Source organism: Astatotilapia calliptera, chromosome 9 (assembly GCF_964374335.1).
Source record: "Astatotilapia calliptera chromosome 9, fAstCal68.1, whole genome shotgun sequence".
In the NCBI taxonomy this organism is placed as follows: domain Eukaryota; kingdom Metazoa; phylum Chordata; class Actinopteri; order Cichliformes; family Cichlidae; genus Astatotilapia; species Astatotilapia calliptera.
The window spans coordinates 568,818-584,410 of NC_137430.1; the positions used below are offsets into that span (position 1 = coordinate 568,818).

General features: G+C 39.2%; 1 protein-coding gene across 2 annotated transcripts in view; it reads right to left on the bottom strand.

The window, feature by feature from the left end:
* Positions 1-10,452: 10,452 nt before the first annotated feature.
* The window catches only part of palmdb (palmdelphin b), a 92,910-nt gene continuing 87,769 nt past the window's right edge, over positions 10,453-15,593 (bottom strand). Inside the window, exon 8 of one of the 2 annotated variants that reach the window (XM_026179202.2) lies at positions 10,453-12,580. In XM_026179202.2, the coding sequence (XP_026034987.2) occupies positions 12,497-12,580 (84 nt within the window). In that variant the 3' untranslated portion in view covers positions 10,453-12,496. Of the gene's footprint in view, positions 15,563-15,593 lie in introns of both variants that reach the window. The other variant, XM_080306279.1, reaches the window with a different exon arrangement.

The window sequence follows — 15,593 nt, forward strand, 5'->3', positions numbered from 1 at the left end:
TGGGGCTCGCTCGGGCCACTTCGGAGGTGGGGTGCCCCCGGCCTCTCGGCCTGGGGCTCGGTCACTCAGGCACGGCTGGCTGCCGGCGGAGCTCACGGGCGCGTCACTGCAACTCCCCCTGGTTTCTGCTCCGCGGCTGCTGAGTGAGCCCTCATCTGGGACTCTCCTCAGCTCTTTCCGGGACAGTGGCGCAGCTGCCCCTCTGTTGGTCTTCCTTGGTCTCTTGTGTTCTGGGGGCCTCTGGATGTCTGGAGTCTGGATCTCCTCCATACCTGCTTCATACCCTGGAGGACGGGGCTGTGGCCCCCCCCACACCCTCTAGCAGATCATTACATGAAGGAACCTTTTAAAAAACAAAAAACAAGCGCGTCCATGCTCACAGGTGTACACACGGGTGATCACACCCACAAACTACACCCTTTTTGGCTCCTACCTCAAAGCACACTGTGTTCTGTTGATCTTATGTGCTGCACAATAATGTTTAACATTTAGTATTTACTGTCATATTCCCATATATCATTGTGATGCTGTTTATTCTATTACTCTTGTTCTCTTCTGCTTGTTTTCTTTTTTCTTTCTCAGCAGGTGATCCAGGTGATTGATATATGCATTTTTTTTTTCTGCCCGTTCTGTTGGTTTTTGTCTTTTGCCCTTCTCCCCCGTCCCTCTTCTCAGCTGTTTCTCTTTCCCTCTTTCTTTCTCCCCTTCTTTCCCCCAGTCAAGTCTGTCCCATATTCAGTAAGTGAAAATAAAATAAACAATAAAAGGTGAATCAAATGGACCATTATGGCAAGGCTGGGATGGTCAATTTGGTAAAGTAAATCCGTTGGGCATCTTTCTTTGCCTTTAGACAACAATTCTGATGGCAAAAGAGCCAAACGGGACAGGCAAGAAAAAAAAAAAAAAAAAAAAAAATACAACGCAGACAGGTAGAAGTCAAGCTGAGCAAAGGGGCCATCTTCCTGTCACAGTCAGCTGATCTTCAAACTGATGTCATGATTTGGTTTTGTTTTATTTATATAGTAGTAATTTTTTGTTTTCTATCATTTATTAGTGAATGAGTCCTGGATTTGCTCTCTTTAGTAATATTTCTGTTTTCCTGTCACTGTCTCATCCCAGTGTCTGCTGTCAGTCTGTACTCTATGTTTCCTCGGTCTCCCCCGTGTGTCATGTGCATTCATGTGTGTTCTCCCGTCATGTCCTCTGTATTTGTTCCTCACTTATGTGCGTGTCTCGTCTCCCGTTCCTACTTTCCTGTCCCATGTCAAGTCTTAGTCTGCGTGTTTCCTGTTTTACTTTGACAGTCTTGCATCTCATGTTCAGTGTGTTCAGTTTTGTTTCCTTCCTTCATTTGTCATTATGTTTATTCACCCCAGCTGTGTTCCCTGAGTGTTTCCTTTTCCCTCCTCAGGCTCATGCGTATTTATGTAGTAAATCCCATCCCATTTATCCCAGTTAGGTTATTGTTGGTTCGCCTTTATTGTTGTTTTTCCACCAGCCTCATTAGATGGCTTGCTTTTCTGTTTAAATCAAGTTTTGTTCCACATGTCTGATTTTGGGTCCACTTTCTAACTTCCACTCAGTCTGCATCCACAGACCGTGACATGGGTATAATCTGCAGAGCTGTGAAAATGTGCGCTATGCCTTCTAATGATACTGCTGAGAGAAAGCATGTATAATGTAAACTGACGTAGTCCAAGAGCAGAATCCCATTGAACTCCATAATCAACCTTAGTGTGTGAAGACTCTAATTTGTTCATGTCTAGAGCAATGTTCCCTCTAATGTTTCATGTGTCTGAGCGAACACACAAACTCCCTGAGCGTCCCTTGGACCACTGTGAGCAACATCAGACGTGTGCGCTGTGGTCACGTCAGCATCCAAGTTACATGTTTATTAAAGTAATCAAATTACAGCATTTACATTTATGTTAGACTACTTTTAATTAATGCTTTAGCCCACTTACAATGAAAATTAAAAACAATCTTGTTCATGACCTGTGCAGCATGTTAACACTATTAGAAGGAAAAATAACTTGAACTCCAATTTTGAAAAGAAAACTCTCTCTCTCTCTCTCTCGCTCTCTTTTCTTTTAAAATAAAGCTCTGACTGTATTATGAGTCTGTGGTCTGGGAGAGAGTCTGTAACTCTGTCTGCAAAATACAGTAAATAATGACCAACGTTGGGCAATTAATTATATAGTTACTTCTTCAAAAAAGTAACTGAGTTTTGCAAACAACAAAGTTTTTTGCAGCTGTTTTTTTGCTGTGTGGACCACATGGATCACAGATCATGTCATCTGCCCTAAAGTGTCTCACCAACTCCAGACCTAATGTTTCCTGAGTCTTATCCTACAGCACATAAAGGCCTGCCTCCCATGGAACCTGGACTCTCATCAGTACAGGACAAACTGGACAAACATATTAATAGAATATTGAAGCAACCTTAAAAAGTCTGTGATAATTACCTAGAAACACCTGTGGTGGGTTCTGTGTAATAAGTATAAATAGAAACAGCCTGCAAAGAGCTGCCTGCCAGCAGGTGGCAGACTGCTGCCTACTGGGAGTCTGCACTTCCTATTTGAACCCTGGATAAAGACAAAGACGAGGGGTGCCAACTGCTAGCTTTAGCCACTCTGTACTCAGAATATAGCTATCTACCCCCAGTGCATTTTGCAGTGGTTTATTTTTAATGACAGACATGAAATATTCTAATATGTGGTTTTGCTTAGAAAAGGAAAAAGATGAATTATTTATTTTACTTCATACAAAATTATAATGGTGCACTTTTTCAATAGGACAGTCTGTATCTTTCAAATTGTTGCTCACCCATACGGTAAAAAAATATATTTTAAAATACATTTTGAAATATATTTCAAAATATACAAAAAATGGCCAAAAAATGTGCTAAAATACATTTTAAAATATGTATATATTTAAAATGTATTTTAGCACATATATTTTTTGGCGAAGCAGTAGTATTGGTCTGAATGACAACAAACATAACTAGTGTTTTGGAAAATCTGTTAGAAAACAGTTATTTCAATAATTATGATTAGCATGTGACACAGACACCGAATAAAAAACTACAACAACAAATACTTACTTTAGGAGGATGGGGGAGGGCAGCATGAGGTTGAGACTTTGACATCTGTAAGAAACAAATTCATGTATTACAAACAAGTCACTTAAAAATACATTAATGTGGCAGACTGTTCCCTGTTCAGATGCAGTGTATAAGTACAATCAGGGCTGTCACAACAATCTGTAGCCAGAAGGAGAGGTAGGATTTCTGTGAAAGCCAAATTAAATGTGAATAGGCTTTGATAGTTATTGAGAAGGCAGAATAATAAGAAAAGGCAAAAGTACGTCACAATATAATTAATTAAGTTACATATTTTGATTACCAAATTATGGAAGCGTGGAGCTGCCACCCAGGCAAAAGAAAAATAGAGCTGTATCACGTTATGACGTGAAATGTTTATTGTTCTAACATTATGCTTTTCATGTTTGTATAATATAATATCACGTTATTATAATATACATAATTGTCACGTTCGCACAATATTGTACGGACGTGATAATTATGTACATTTTTCGTACAATGTTGTTCAAACATGTTGTTCAAACATGATAGTATATTGTTAGAACGATAAACTTTTCACGTTATAACGTGATATACTTATATTTCTCTTTTGCCTGGGTGGCAGCTCTACGCTTCTGTTCCAAATACACGAGAATAAAGTAATATTATATGGGAAAAGGCACCTGCTAGCTTGATGATGGAGGCTTCTTAGACTGGCCACCCGCCTTGGCTTCTTGTCGCCACTCCATGAAATAAAGGTCCATTTCCTCCATGCCGGCTAATTATTCATCCTCATTAAAATCTCGTATATGTTCAGTTGGCAGAATTGAGAATTTTACATCTTCCAACCACTTAATTAACGCGAACATAATCGGCTTGTTTCTTCCCGTCTCCTGTATCCGGCCGTTCCTCTCGCTGTCAGATTTCGCGCCTCAGAGACGTCGTTATTTTTCAAAAAAAAAAAAAAGAAGAAAGAAAGAAAGAAACAGTAACAACTACTAAAGAGAGTTTTTGCACGTTCATTGCACATTTGTGGGAATGTTTAAATATTTAATTTTTATTAATTACTTTTCATTATATCTTTATTTTTTAAACCACCATGGCAATGCGCATGCGCATACACTCCTGCACGCAAAGGGCTTTGGAGTTGACGTAATGTCGCAATGCATTGTGGGAGCGCAGCACCATCTTGGCAGGTCACGAATCAAAACAAGATTGCTACGAACCATTCTGAAACGTAGCTCAAAAGAAAATGACGGTATAGAGACATATATATATATATATATAGGTACAGATTCTGTCCAGATGCAAAGAGACGGTACTTGATTGTTGAAATGTGGACCCGTATGAAATATAGCCGTGGAGTAGAAACCCTGAAGACCAAACCGCTATTGACTTAGCATGATCTACTCTCATACCTTGTCTGTGGAGTCAGAGCATACACGGCGCACCAATTTCGCAATTATAAATCTCTGGAGGCGCACATCCAATTCACCAAGGACTGGGTACAAGATTTGGCTATTTTTAAGCCTCCACGTTCAAGCAAAGGTAAGTCAGCTTGAGTACTGCGAGTAAAATGCGTTTGATTCCCCCCAGCATTCAAATTAGTGCTAGCAAAAATTCATTCGTGAGGGGGAAATTACAGTGAGAACATGTAGAGGCTCTGTTAGAGGGATAACATAGTGAGTTCAGTGCATTGATGTGACATTGTCCTGAAGGATTTAGTTATTCTCTATGGTTAAAGAAATTGCCCTAATTAATTCATATTTATTATAAATAATCCTAATTACACATCTTGCACACAAGAATTTCACTCACATGTGCTGTACCAATGTACCTGCACATGTGATGTGACAATAAAAAGTGATTTGATTTGTGATTTGATTTGATTTGCTTCCTTGTTTGTGTCCTGTGTCACTAAAAATACATTCATTACATACTTTAGGTTCATTTTTTGCTGATAGGTTTCTAAAAAGAAACATGCAGATTTAGAATATAACATGCAGCGTTCTATAGATGGATACATAAAAACACTTTATTTGTTACATTTATGATAAATGGATTTGAAAGTAAATAAAACACATTTGTGTCGGACTTGGCTTATTAAAGTTCTTGTCTTTAAATGAACTTTGTCTGTGTGTGTTTTAGGTGCTGCACTCTTAAAGACTGAATTGCAGCATTGCAGCCACAGGTCATTGTGAGCATCACAGGGAAGGTTGAAGCCACCCGCTGCAGCTGTATGGCTAGAGTCGTGGAGACTTGCAGCCATGTCACTGCTCTTCTGTTTAATGTAGAAGCAACAGTGAGGATCTGTGGCACAAGGACTGTTACAGATGAACCTGCATACTGGGTTTTGCTGGGTAATATGACCAAGATACAGCCAGAGGTTGGCCATAAGATAGACTTCTCCTCTTCAGCTGCCCAAAAAAAAGGTTCTTGATCAAAACATAAACAGACCATTCGTTGTGACAGGTAAAAGAAGCCATCCTCAAAAAAGAAAGGTTCCACCTGCTACTGTGGAGGAGTTGGATCAACTGATGGGACAATATTTTTCCAAGCATAGTTCTGTTCTGAATAACGCATAATGTTTTAATTTAGGGGGCCATGTAAATACTTTGCATTTACTGAATATGTACTTACTAAATACCACTGTTCAAAAGTTGAATAAAGAAACAAAGAAATGTTTGCCTATTTTTAATTAAAAGCACTTTGTCGAACATCACATCAGTTACAATGTAGAAAAAATGTTATGTATAGTTTACAAATGACAAAATGTTCACATAAAATCATGACAGCATTTGCATAATATCACCCACTACTAGCATTCTGTAATTTACTGTCTCTTTTGAAAACTTATCACTACATAAACAGCACAAGACTTAAAAGTATTTAACAAGAGCATTTTTCCCTGGTTTTACTACCACACTGGGGCACATGTTCACCAAAACGCAGCAAACCTTTGCCATCTTATCCAGGAAGGTCACCTTTTTACCCTCACATGGAAGAAGTAATCTGATTGGCATGGTGGTATGTAGCATGTAGTTTGAAGCAGGGATTTCGTAGTGCCCCATGTGTAGTGTTGGAACCCAGTCAGGATTTGTTTCATTCATTTCATAGGCTGGTTTGTTGCAATAATGCCAAATAATTAGCAACTCTATAAATAGAAGGTAGTTCTGCATGTTTGTTCTAAGTTTGTGCTATTGAAAATAAAATTAACAGGCTATAAATAATAATATGAACTTATTTAGAACTTACCTGAATGAAAATACTGGAGCACACCAACAGATATCTGTGGCTGGTAGAGAACTGAATATCAGCTCGTCTCGCAGCTGCTATCCAGGCTAGACGCCTTCTTTTGGTAACATCCAACACATAAGCTCCCTCATGATGTTTCCAGGTGAGGAAACAATGAAAAGAGAGCCTGTTTTCAAGCTTATTCCTTTGTCGGTAGTGCAATCTAACATTACAACCGACCACACAGCAAGCATTTGTTTGGCCTGCTAATATGGCGCCTTGACCAAAAATCGTGGCTACGCCCCATCCCGTAAGATCACGCTCCAGAGCCCTATTAACGTACGGATCTAGAAAGAAGACGCTGCATTTTTAACTCTGAGGGAGATGGAGAATGAGCCTATTTCCAAAACAGTGGAGTGTGTTCCTTTAAGTACTAAATTGTATATATTGTCAAAAACTAAAGTGTACATAGCAGTTGTTGTATCTTGTTTACTGTATCACTGACAGATAATTTCAAAGTCAATGAACGCTACATTATAGTGAGATATTGTGTAATGTGAAATACTGTAAGCAAATGAATAAACAACCTAATTCGTGATAGACCTTTGACTCTGTTTTGTTTGAATCCAACTGTTTTTTGCAGATGTGCATAAAACATGTTACTTTTAGTATTGTTATCATTATCATCATTATTGCACTAAATATATTTTAAATAAAGGATACTTTGATATACATTCTACTGTAAGGTTGGAAATGTATTTTCTTCACCCTAAAATATGTTTTGAAATGTATTTTGGTTTGAAAGAAATATATTTTCAATTTCAAAAATATATTTTTTTGGAGCATCACAAATACAAAATATATTTACCATATATTTGAAATATATTTTGGCCAGGAAAAATGTATTTTTTTACCGTATGGGCACAGAACTGCCAGTTACATCACGCTTGGTTTAACATTGTTTTTCTCTAAAACTTCTCATTTTTCAGTATGCAGTGGGCGGCTTTGTGCTCCTCACTGGAGGAAAGGCTGGATGTTTGGATGGTTAAGAGTCGGTTTAAAAATGTGCTCCACCTTCTCTCCTCCCTGAAATACAATGCTATGTGTTGTCATCCATGATAAACTAAGCTGTGAAAGAGGATCCTCTTTCAGTGTTTCCAGTTCATTGCAGACTTCCTGATGCTTGTTTTATTCAGCTATCATGACCAAAGTATTAGATTGCTGCTTATTACACAGAAACTGCCACAGGTGTTTCCTGGTAGTCATTACTATTCTTTAAGTTTGTTTTAGACGGTTATTTATTACCTGGTTATTAATATGTTATTAAATAGAAACAGGCAGTTTTGCAGCTCCGTTTCCTGCTTATTACACAGAAACTACCACAGGTAACTGAGTGGTAATAAAGTGTTACATAAATTTCATGGTAAAATCACTCAACTGTAACCGCTGTTGCTACCATGATATTACTTGGATATTACATTGTTATTACTCTGGTCATTGCATGGTAATAACTTTGATTACAAATGATTACACTCTTGTTTCCCCCCTCGTTACCCTACTATTACCCCTTTATTACCGAGCTGTAACAGGAAGTGCAACCTATCCAACCTGCTTAAATTATCCAAACAAAATGTGATCTTTGAGGTTGTCTTAAAAATAAATCACATGACTTAGGAAGCAGTAAAAACATCAGTAAACACTATTGTCATGGAGATTCCAGGTTTGCTTTGTATTTTTGTTGTTTCTTATTTTTGCACTATAGTAGATTTAGTTGCCAGTTGCCTCAGCTTTAATCCTTCCTTTGTGTTCCTGTTTTCCTCACATCTGGGGCCCGTTCTTCGTACCGCGCTAAGTAGGTTAGCCGGATTAGATTGTTGACGATTTCGCGTGATCCTGGATCAGTCGGTTCCCCGAAGCTCATCCGGGACTTGCTGTCATAGCAACAGAGCCGTAAGCGTAAACCTGCTGGGGAGCAGGTTTACTTTATGTAAACAGGATTAGATCGCGGCCACGCAGGTATGTCCGCTTCATTTATACGAAAGCAACAGCGATATTCCACCACTGTTTCACCATAAATAAATAACATCAGTGTAACTAAAGACAATGCAGCACCTGATCCTTTTATTGATTTCACACAGATACATACAGGTCATTTCCTAAAAAAGGGAAATGAACTATTAACATTCTATTACATGTATGTGATTATTACAGATGTAATTCATATTTCAGAGTAGTAATTGTAAATTACTTCGTGTAATCAAGATGAGAGACCACGGCTATAAAAGCGAAGGTGGATTTGGGAAGTCTGTCGCAGCCATGTCCTGTCCATATACGCGACCAACCCATTGCGGAAGGTGCAAGATTGATAAGGAGAGTCCTCAGAATTCAGCGTATATTGCGGGACAGACAGGATCCTTTAGCTCAGCGCGACAGTGTGCTCATAGAGAGATATCGATTTTCCCGTGAGGGTATTATTTACTTAACCAACTTGTTGACGAGGGGGTGCAGGACCACCACCTGTCTTTTTTTCCTCTGCCCTTTTCTTGGTTGCTGTTATGAACAAACTAACAGAGTATTACAGGCCAGTATTACCTTGCCAAGAGACGCAAAGCAATCTAAGAGATAAATATTACCATTCTGTAGAATACTCCTGTATTCCACTTTTACTTGTTCCCATGTTCTTGTGGGTCCTGTTGTGGCTCTAATGTGAAAGGGGATATAATATAACATATTATAATATAATATAATGCCATATGATATTGGACAATATAGTGTCATATGATAGATCTACCCTACCGCCTACTGGTGTTGGCCAGAGGGGCCGATGGCGCGATATGGCAGCCTGGCTACAACCGTAGCTGCCTCCACCAGTGTGTGAATGTGGGAGTGAATGAATAGTGGTATCGTAAAGCGCTTTGGGTGCCTTGGAAAGCGCTATATAAATCCACTCCATTATTATTGTTATTATTAAATTACCTACGAGTTTGATTTGTCAGCAACTTTCTGCCAGCCCTCTCTCCTTGCTTTTGCAGCCTTTGCAGTGTTCTCTTGCGTTTTAATTAAACTCTGAAACTCCTGAAATCCCTCACTCATGAGTTCTTGCTCTGCTGCCGGAAAATACCGAGCACGCCCCTTGGACATTTTCGCCGACCAATCAGCGGGTTGCCGATCAATGTTTCTACTATCGATGCGTAGCCCCTTTTACGACACCCAGTGATGTCACATTCCTGCGTCCAGCTGTAGTAATCGTCAACAGCAGGTGTGTTCGGGGAACCGGATTAGCGAGCTCACGGTTAGCGCGATGATTTGATCTTGGATGTGTCATTTGATCTTGGATGTAGTAAGCGACGTACGAAGAACGGGCCCCAGCTCCTTTTCTATTTTGTCCTGTCACATGTATGTTTCCCCATCTAGTTATTTCCCTTCCCGTTTCCTTTGCCTCTGCCCCGTGTTTTGTCCTTTTGTGTGGTTAGAATGAGCCAGCACAGCGGGGGAGATGCGCGCTGTAGCTGCAAACAGTTTTTTGACCGTGACATCGTGCTGTGGTAGCTTTGTTTTGTGTGTACGAGTCAGATATAAACCTGGACAGCTCACATTAAGAAGTGGAAGAATTATTTTTTCGACGCTTGGGACAGAAATGTGCAACTATAGTGGCATTATTAATTATCTGCAAATAAAGCTGCAACTCTGAGTGTTTCCCTGAGTCTGGGGTCCTTCATTTTGGATCCTTATGAACAAGTTATGAAAACTTTCAGTCACCATTCTTGGGAATTTTTTTACATAAGAGCAAAAACTTGAAACATGACATTTTTTTTTTTTAAAACCCCACAAACATTTCTAGCAGCAACAACAACAACAAAAATCTATTTTCTGGTGTAAATGAGGCAGTTATTTAAATTAAATAGTCTTTTTAGTGAATCTCAAAAAAGATGAGGACATTATTCATGGACTTACAGAATCACAATGATTTTATGGCATTTTATACTCACCAGATGATAAAGATGATAAGCTGTTTTTTGTTTTTTGTCATTCATAAACCTTTGAGTGTGACTTTCAGGATTACTGTGTCCTTTGCACAACCATATTTTCACAACAGGCATCACAGGCTGATGAACAGCAAACAAAGCTAGACAAAGTTCTTCATATATCATATATAGCTTTATTTATTTTTGCATGAGGAATACATGGTGAAAATCCCCTGCAAATAGAGCCCCAGTCAGCCCCTGAAAGCGACAGAGGAGGCTATACACAAAATGTTTAAACATCAGCAAGCAATCCTTACGTTTTGTAAGCTATACTTCAGCAATTAAGCATACAAACCTGAAATGAAAAATAAACTGTTTAGGATCAATAGACTCTTAGGCGAAAGCACTGAATTTGTATAAATTGTTTTTCAGAGAGGCTGAAACATTTATTAAAAAACCATCAGTGTGTTTGTTCATGTAAAGGAACCCACTGTAACAATAAATAAATAAGTTGTTAATTATTAGAGTAACCTTTAATTACCCTGTGTAATTTAGAGCTAGGCCATGGCTTCATTGACCCCCACAAGGAGAGTTGAAAAGGAATTATAAATTTATATGTAGTCTCATAAAAATCTTGACATTTATAATATGATTGTCTGAGTGATGTCTATGTTGTTTCAGTTGGATGCATGGATATTCCTCCTGTGTTCATCCAGCTTAAATATCAGTTGCAACTAACAGCATAATATGAAAATACAGTTAATATACACCGACCAATGTCACATTTTCATTATCAAGACATACAATAACATCAAAAATCTGACTGACATGTATAATGTCTCAAAGGTTAGCAAAAAGTGGACAGTATTATATATTTGTCAGGGGCAGAAAGAACAAACGCTTTCACTGAAGGACTGGTTCAGATTGTGTCATCGTTCTCACAGAGCCCTTGTTGTGCTTCCAGGTTTTATGATTCTGTTTCTCGTTTCATCCTTTGACACTAAGTTTTTTTGTGTCTAATTTCATATGTTTTTAAAGGCAGATGAGTCTATTCATCATATAAAACTGAGGCAAAGCTGTCTGTCTATGTACACCTTCTGGGTTTTCCACACAACGTTGCTGTTCTGATGATTTCAGCAGCGAGAAAGAAAATGGCATTAAAGGGACTGAGCTGGTTTTAACTAGTCTCTTGTTTTTCATGCATGTTCCTTTGTCTAACAGCAGAAACAGAAACATATTGGAGCCTTTTTGGAGAATTCAGTTGTGTTAAAGCAGAAAAGCACATCAACTGCAACGACAGAACAATAGAAAAGCAAACAGATGGTAACTATAGCCATATGAAGCATCCACCATACCGTGAGTTCCTCTTGTTGTGAGTAATCCACAGGGCCTTAAGATGCTGAGAGCCTGGGACTATATGAAGCCTGCTATGCTCATTCTTGCCACCAACAACAGAACAATTGATGCACTTTTCTCCCAGCAGAGACATTTCAGGGTCACATTCTTGGTTAATAAAGGTACAGAGCTCTATAAATGCAGTCCATTTACAGTTTTACACTCACATTATTGGAGGTTTAATACTGACTAACTCCAATCAGTCATCTGACATGGCACAAACAATGAAATGATCCTTTATCCAATCTATTCCCACAGAAGGAAATCTTCAGCAAAAGACCAGGATCCACTAAACACTGTAGTGCATTAACAGGACATGCACTCAATGCCATATCAAACTGCTGAGGTCTGTTCTTATTTTACTGCACTGTTTGTCAGTTTTAGGACCTTCTGTGCTTCTTCACAAGCCAAAACATAAGAAGAAAAATAGTTGTTTAGGGTTTAAATACAAAGTATGTTGGCACTGCTTTTAGTTGTCTAAGAAACATCACTTTACTAAAACAATTACAGATTTTGTAGCTTATTAAGACTTTAAAACAGCAGCAAATATGAGTATTTATTCACAAGTAATGAACAAATGTCAAATGCGTCTGGGTGTTCACAAACATAATAGGCACCTCTTGGCCAGAACTGAGCGTTATCAGATCCGCCATCAGTGCTCAATAAACTTTGTTCAGACTAACGTAAGGATAAACACTCTTTGCCCAAGCATCACACGAAGCAGAATTTAGGTTATGTCACAACATGAAACAAACCATTTTAACAGTGCATCTGACTTGAATGAGAATAACACAGCAGTGAACCTTTGACTTGTTGCATTTCATTCATTCTTTGTAAACTCTCCCGCCTCCCAGCGCAAAGCCATGGCACTCTTGCGTCTTCCTCCAGTGTGGATCTCTGGAAACTGGCAAAAGACACTTTATTGGTTTACTGCATTCACACCACTCCCTCCACCTCTTCCACCAGCTTTCTCAGCTTATTAGAATAAAGATGGGATAAGCAAGTTTTGCAATGACAGTCTACCTTTTCTTTCTGTTATTCTATTGTGACTCAAACTATTGTCAGTTAAGACAGGATGTGACTTCTTTCTTTCCGAGGTACAACCCTGTCACGCCAGCTGCTGCTATATTTGACGCACATACTTTTTTCAGATGTACAAATCATCATCGAAACTATAATGCAAGATGACTTCAGAGGGAGACTGATTCAACATGGCTTCCATTACTTAAATATAAATATTTGTCTTAAAGAGACATGTCTTTACTGTGCATGGCATACTAACTTTGACTAAATTCATGGTGAAAATTGGACATCAAATATGATACAGCCGGGTGCATGAAGTAGAGTTTATTTTATAAAGCTTGTAGTTTTGGCTGCTACAATAAATTGTGTGGAGGGCGAAATGTCCTAGTAAAAGTATTTCACCACAAAGAAAAAGGATGTAAAAGGTTTCCTGAATAAGCAAGTCTGTTTTTTCTGCCTAAAATAAAGACTATTGTAACAAACAAAGCCATAAAATATACCCCTGTGATCAGGAGTTACATACACTCAGTGTGCATTTGAATGTCAGAGTAATATTTTCTTTGGATTTGTTCAGCAGCACTCACTAGAATAACCAACATTCAGAATAAAATTCATCTCAGTGAAAATCTGGGAAGGAGAATTGTAGATTTCAACAGAAGATCTTTTGGAGCCATTTCTGAACACTCACAGATTCCAGTATTAATCCCAATAATATTTGAATGGAAGCAAGTATAATGTAAATAGAAATGACTCTAACACTGAACCCTGTGGAACTCCATAGTTAACGTTTATTGCATGAGGACTCTCCATTTACACGAACAAATAATCTACGCAGAAGCTTTAGTATCTGTTTATAATAAAATAAAAATAATAAAATTGTTTCTGGTGGGTGTCGGACTCTGACAAGGCTGCTCTTGGTCACAAATTCTGATTATAGTTTTTATGGAAGGAATATCAGAGCAGCCCGGACTGAGAGTCAAACTCCGAACTCTGTCGTCATGGCCATTGAGCTCTGCGGCTTTCCTGAGAGAGGGATGTTTCCAGACAACAGCATTGTTGTGGGCATATCCATGAGCAGAGACCAGCTACTTGTAGTTGGGTGCAAACACCAGGGACGAGATCTGGGACTGTGTCATGTGAACTGATACAGGAGCCACTTGGTGAGGTGTCTCCTCTTTAGTGGCCTCATGATTAAATTCTGCCTCCAGCCTTGCACTGAAGTAGCTGCACAGCTCAGTGTAAGGTGACATGAATGAGAAGCTGCCAGCTGGAAAAGGGTGGAGCGCCCACTCCAGCTCCAGAACGAGTTGCTGCCCCGAGTGGAGGAGTCTGTTGGGTTTGTGTTCACAAACGAGGGTGTGAGAGCAGAGTGTGTGACTAACAGACACTCTGCTGAGCATAAAAGTGAAGCTGTCAGTTTACCTATCAAATCTACGTTGCTCCCCTCAGCTATGATCACGAGCTGAGGGGAGTGACATGAGATCATGGACATGATCACTGAAAACAAATACTTCAAGTTATCGCTGCTAAACGTGGCTCCACATGCTTTTAAATCACAACATAGTTGTTGCAGTCGTGTTTTTCACAGGACTGCACAGTAGACTACAGTCCTCTGAAAAAAAGATTAGACTTTGAAGTTTAATAATGTCCCTCCTCAGTGAGCGCTTAATTCCTCATTTATAAAGTCGCCAGAAGCGTATTAACCTCTCCTGGTTAATCAGCTCATATACAGTAGAACATGTGCATGGTATCATTTAACAAGTCCAAATAAGTGATTTGTCATTTCTTACTGTGATTCATGGCTAATTCAAGCAGTAAATAGTTGTTGGTTAAGCATTCTGTGTGCTTAACTAACTTCATTAAATGAATTAATAAAAGAAAATTAATGAATTAATTAAATATCCTAAATTTAAAGTGATGACTACTTTTTTTTGCCTTATAAAGCATTTATAAATGAAAATTAAAGTACCTCAAGTACAACAAGTCTCAGCTCTATTCACAACAGAAACAACACACAAATGATGCACATAGAGATACAGAACAAAGACAAATGTATTGGCAGGTACAAACATTCCCATTCGAGGTTTCCAGAATACTGACATGTAAGAGGAACAGAGCCTTCAGTTCTTTATCTGGTAAAATTAGGACAGAGAAGAAAAAATACTAGAAATATGAGAAAGAATAAAAACCAAAACATCTGGTGTCAATTTTGTGGAAAATAAGGCAAAAACAAACTGTAGTGTGGGCTTCATAGGTGCCGTTGTCACTGAGGAGTGTAGAATTCTTAGTGTAATAATGTGTTGAGTTTACAATAACAGTGCACCTCCCTTTTGTGGCTACAAACATGGTGTTTTTATTATACTGTGAGTTTAGACGGAGGAATTCTTGCACCTTGGCTCAGGTGATGAGGCATATGATGTCCGTGTGAACGGCCAGTGTTTTTCCGTCTCCTCTTGTGTTTTCCCGGATCCTGGGCAGGACCTTGGACACTCACCTGTTTCATTCAGTGACGATCAGCGTGGCTGCATTTAAGCCCGGTGAGGTCATCTCTTCTTCTCCAGTCCATCAGCGACTCATGGTGACAACATGGCTCTATTTCCTTGTGATTTAGCTGTTGATTGTTGCATACTTACCTTGTCTCCTTGTGCCTACAGCTTTCTTTGCAACCCTTCTCAAGAAGCGTCATGGAATTTGTGATCAATTTGCACACCATGCCAGCTGAGGCAGGCTGACCCGATCGCGCCCTTCAGGGTATTTTCCTTCAAGGCCTGAATGATCAGATGTGGGACAACTTAGCCTCCCAAGATGCCTGAGTCCTTCGAGGATCTGGTCTCTCTCTCTCTCTCTTAGGATTGAAAATGGCCTGAGGGAGAGAGGGCTGAAAGGAGTCTCAA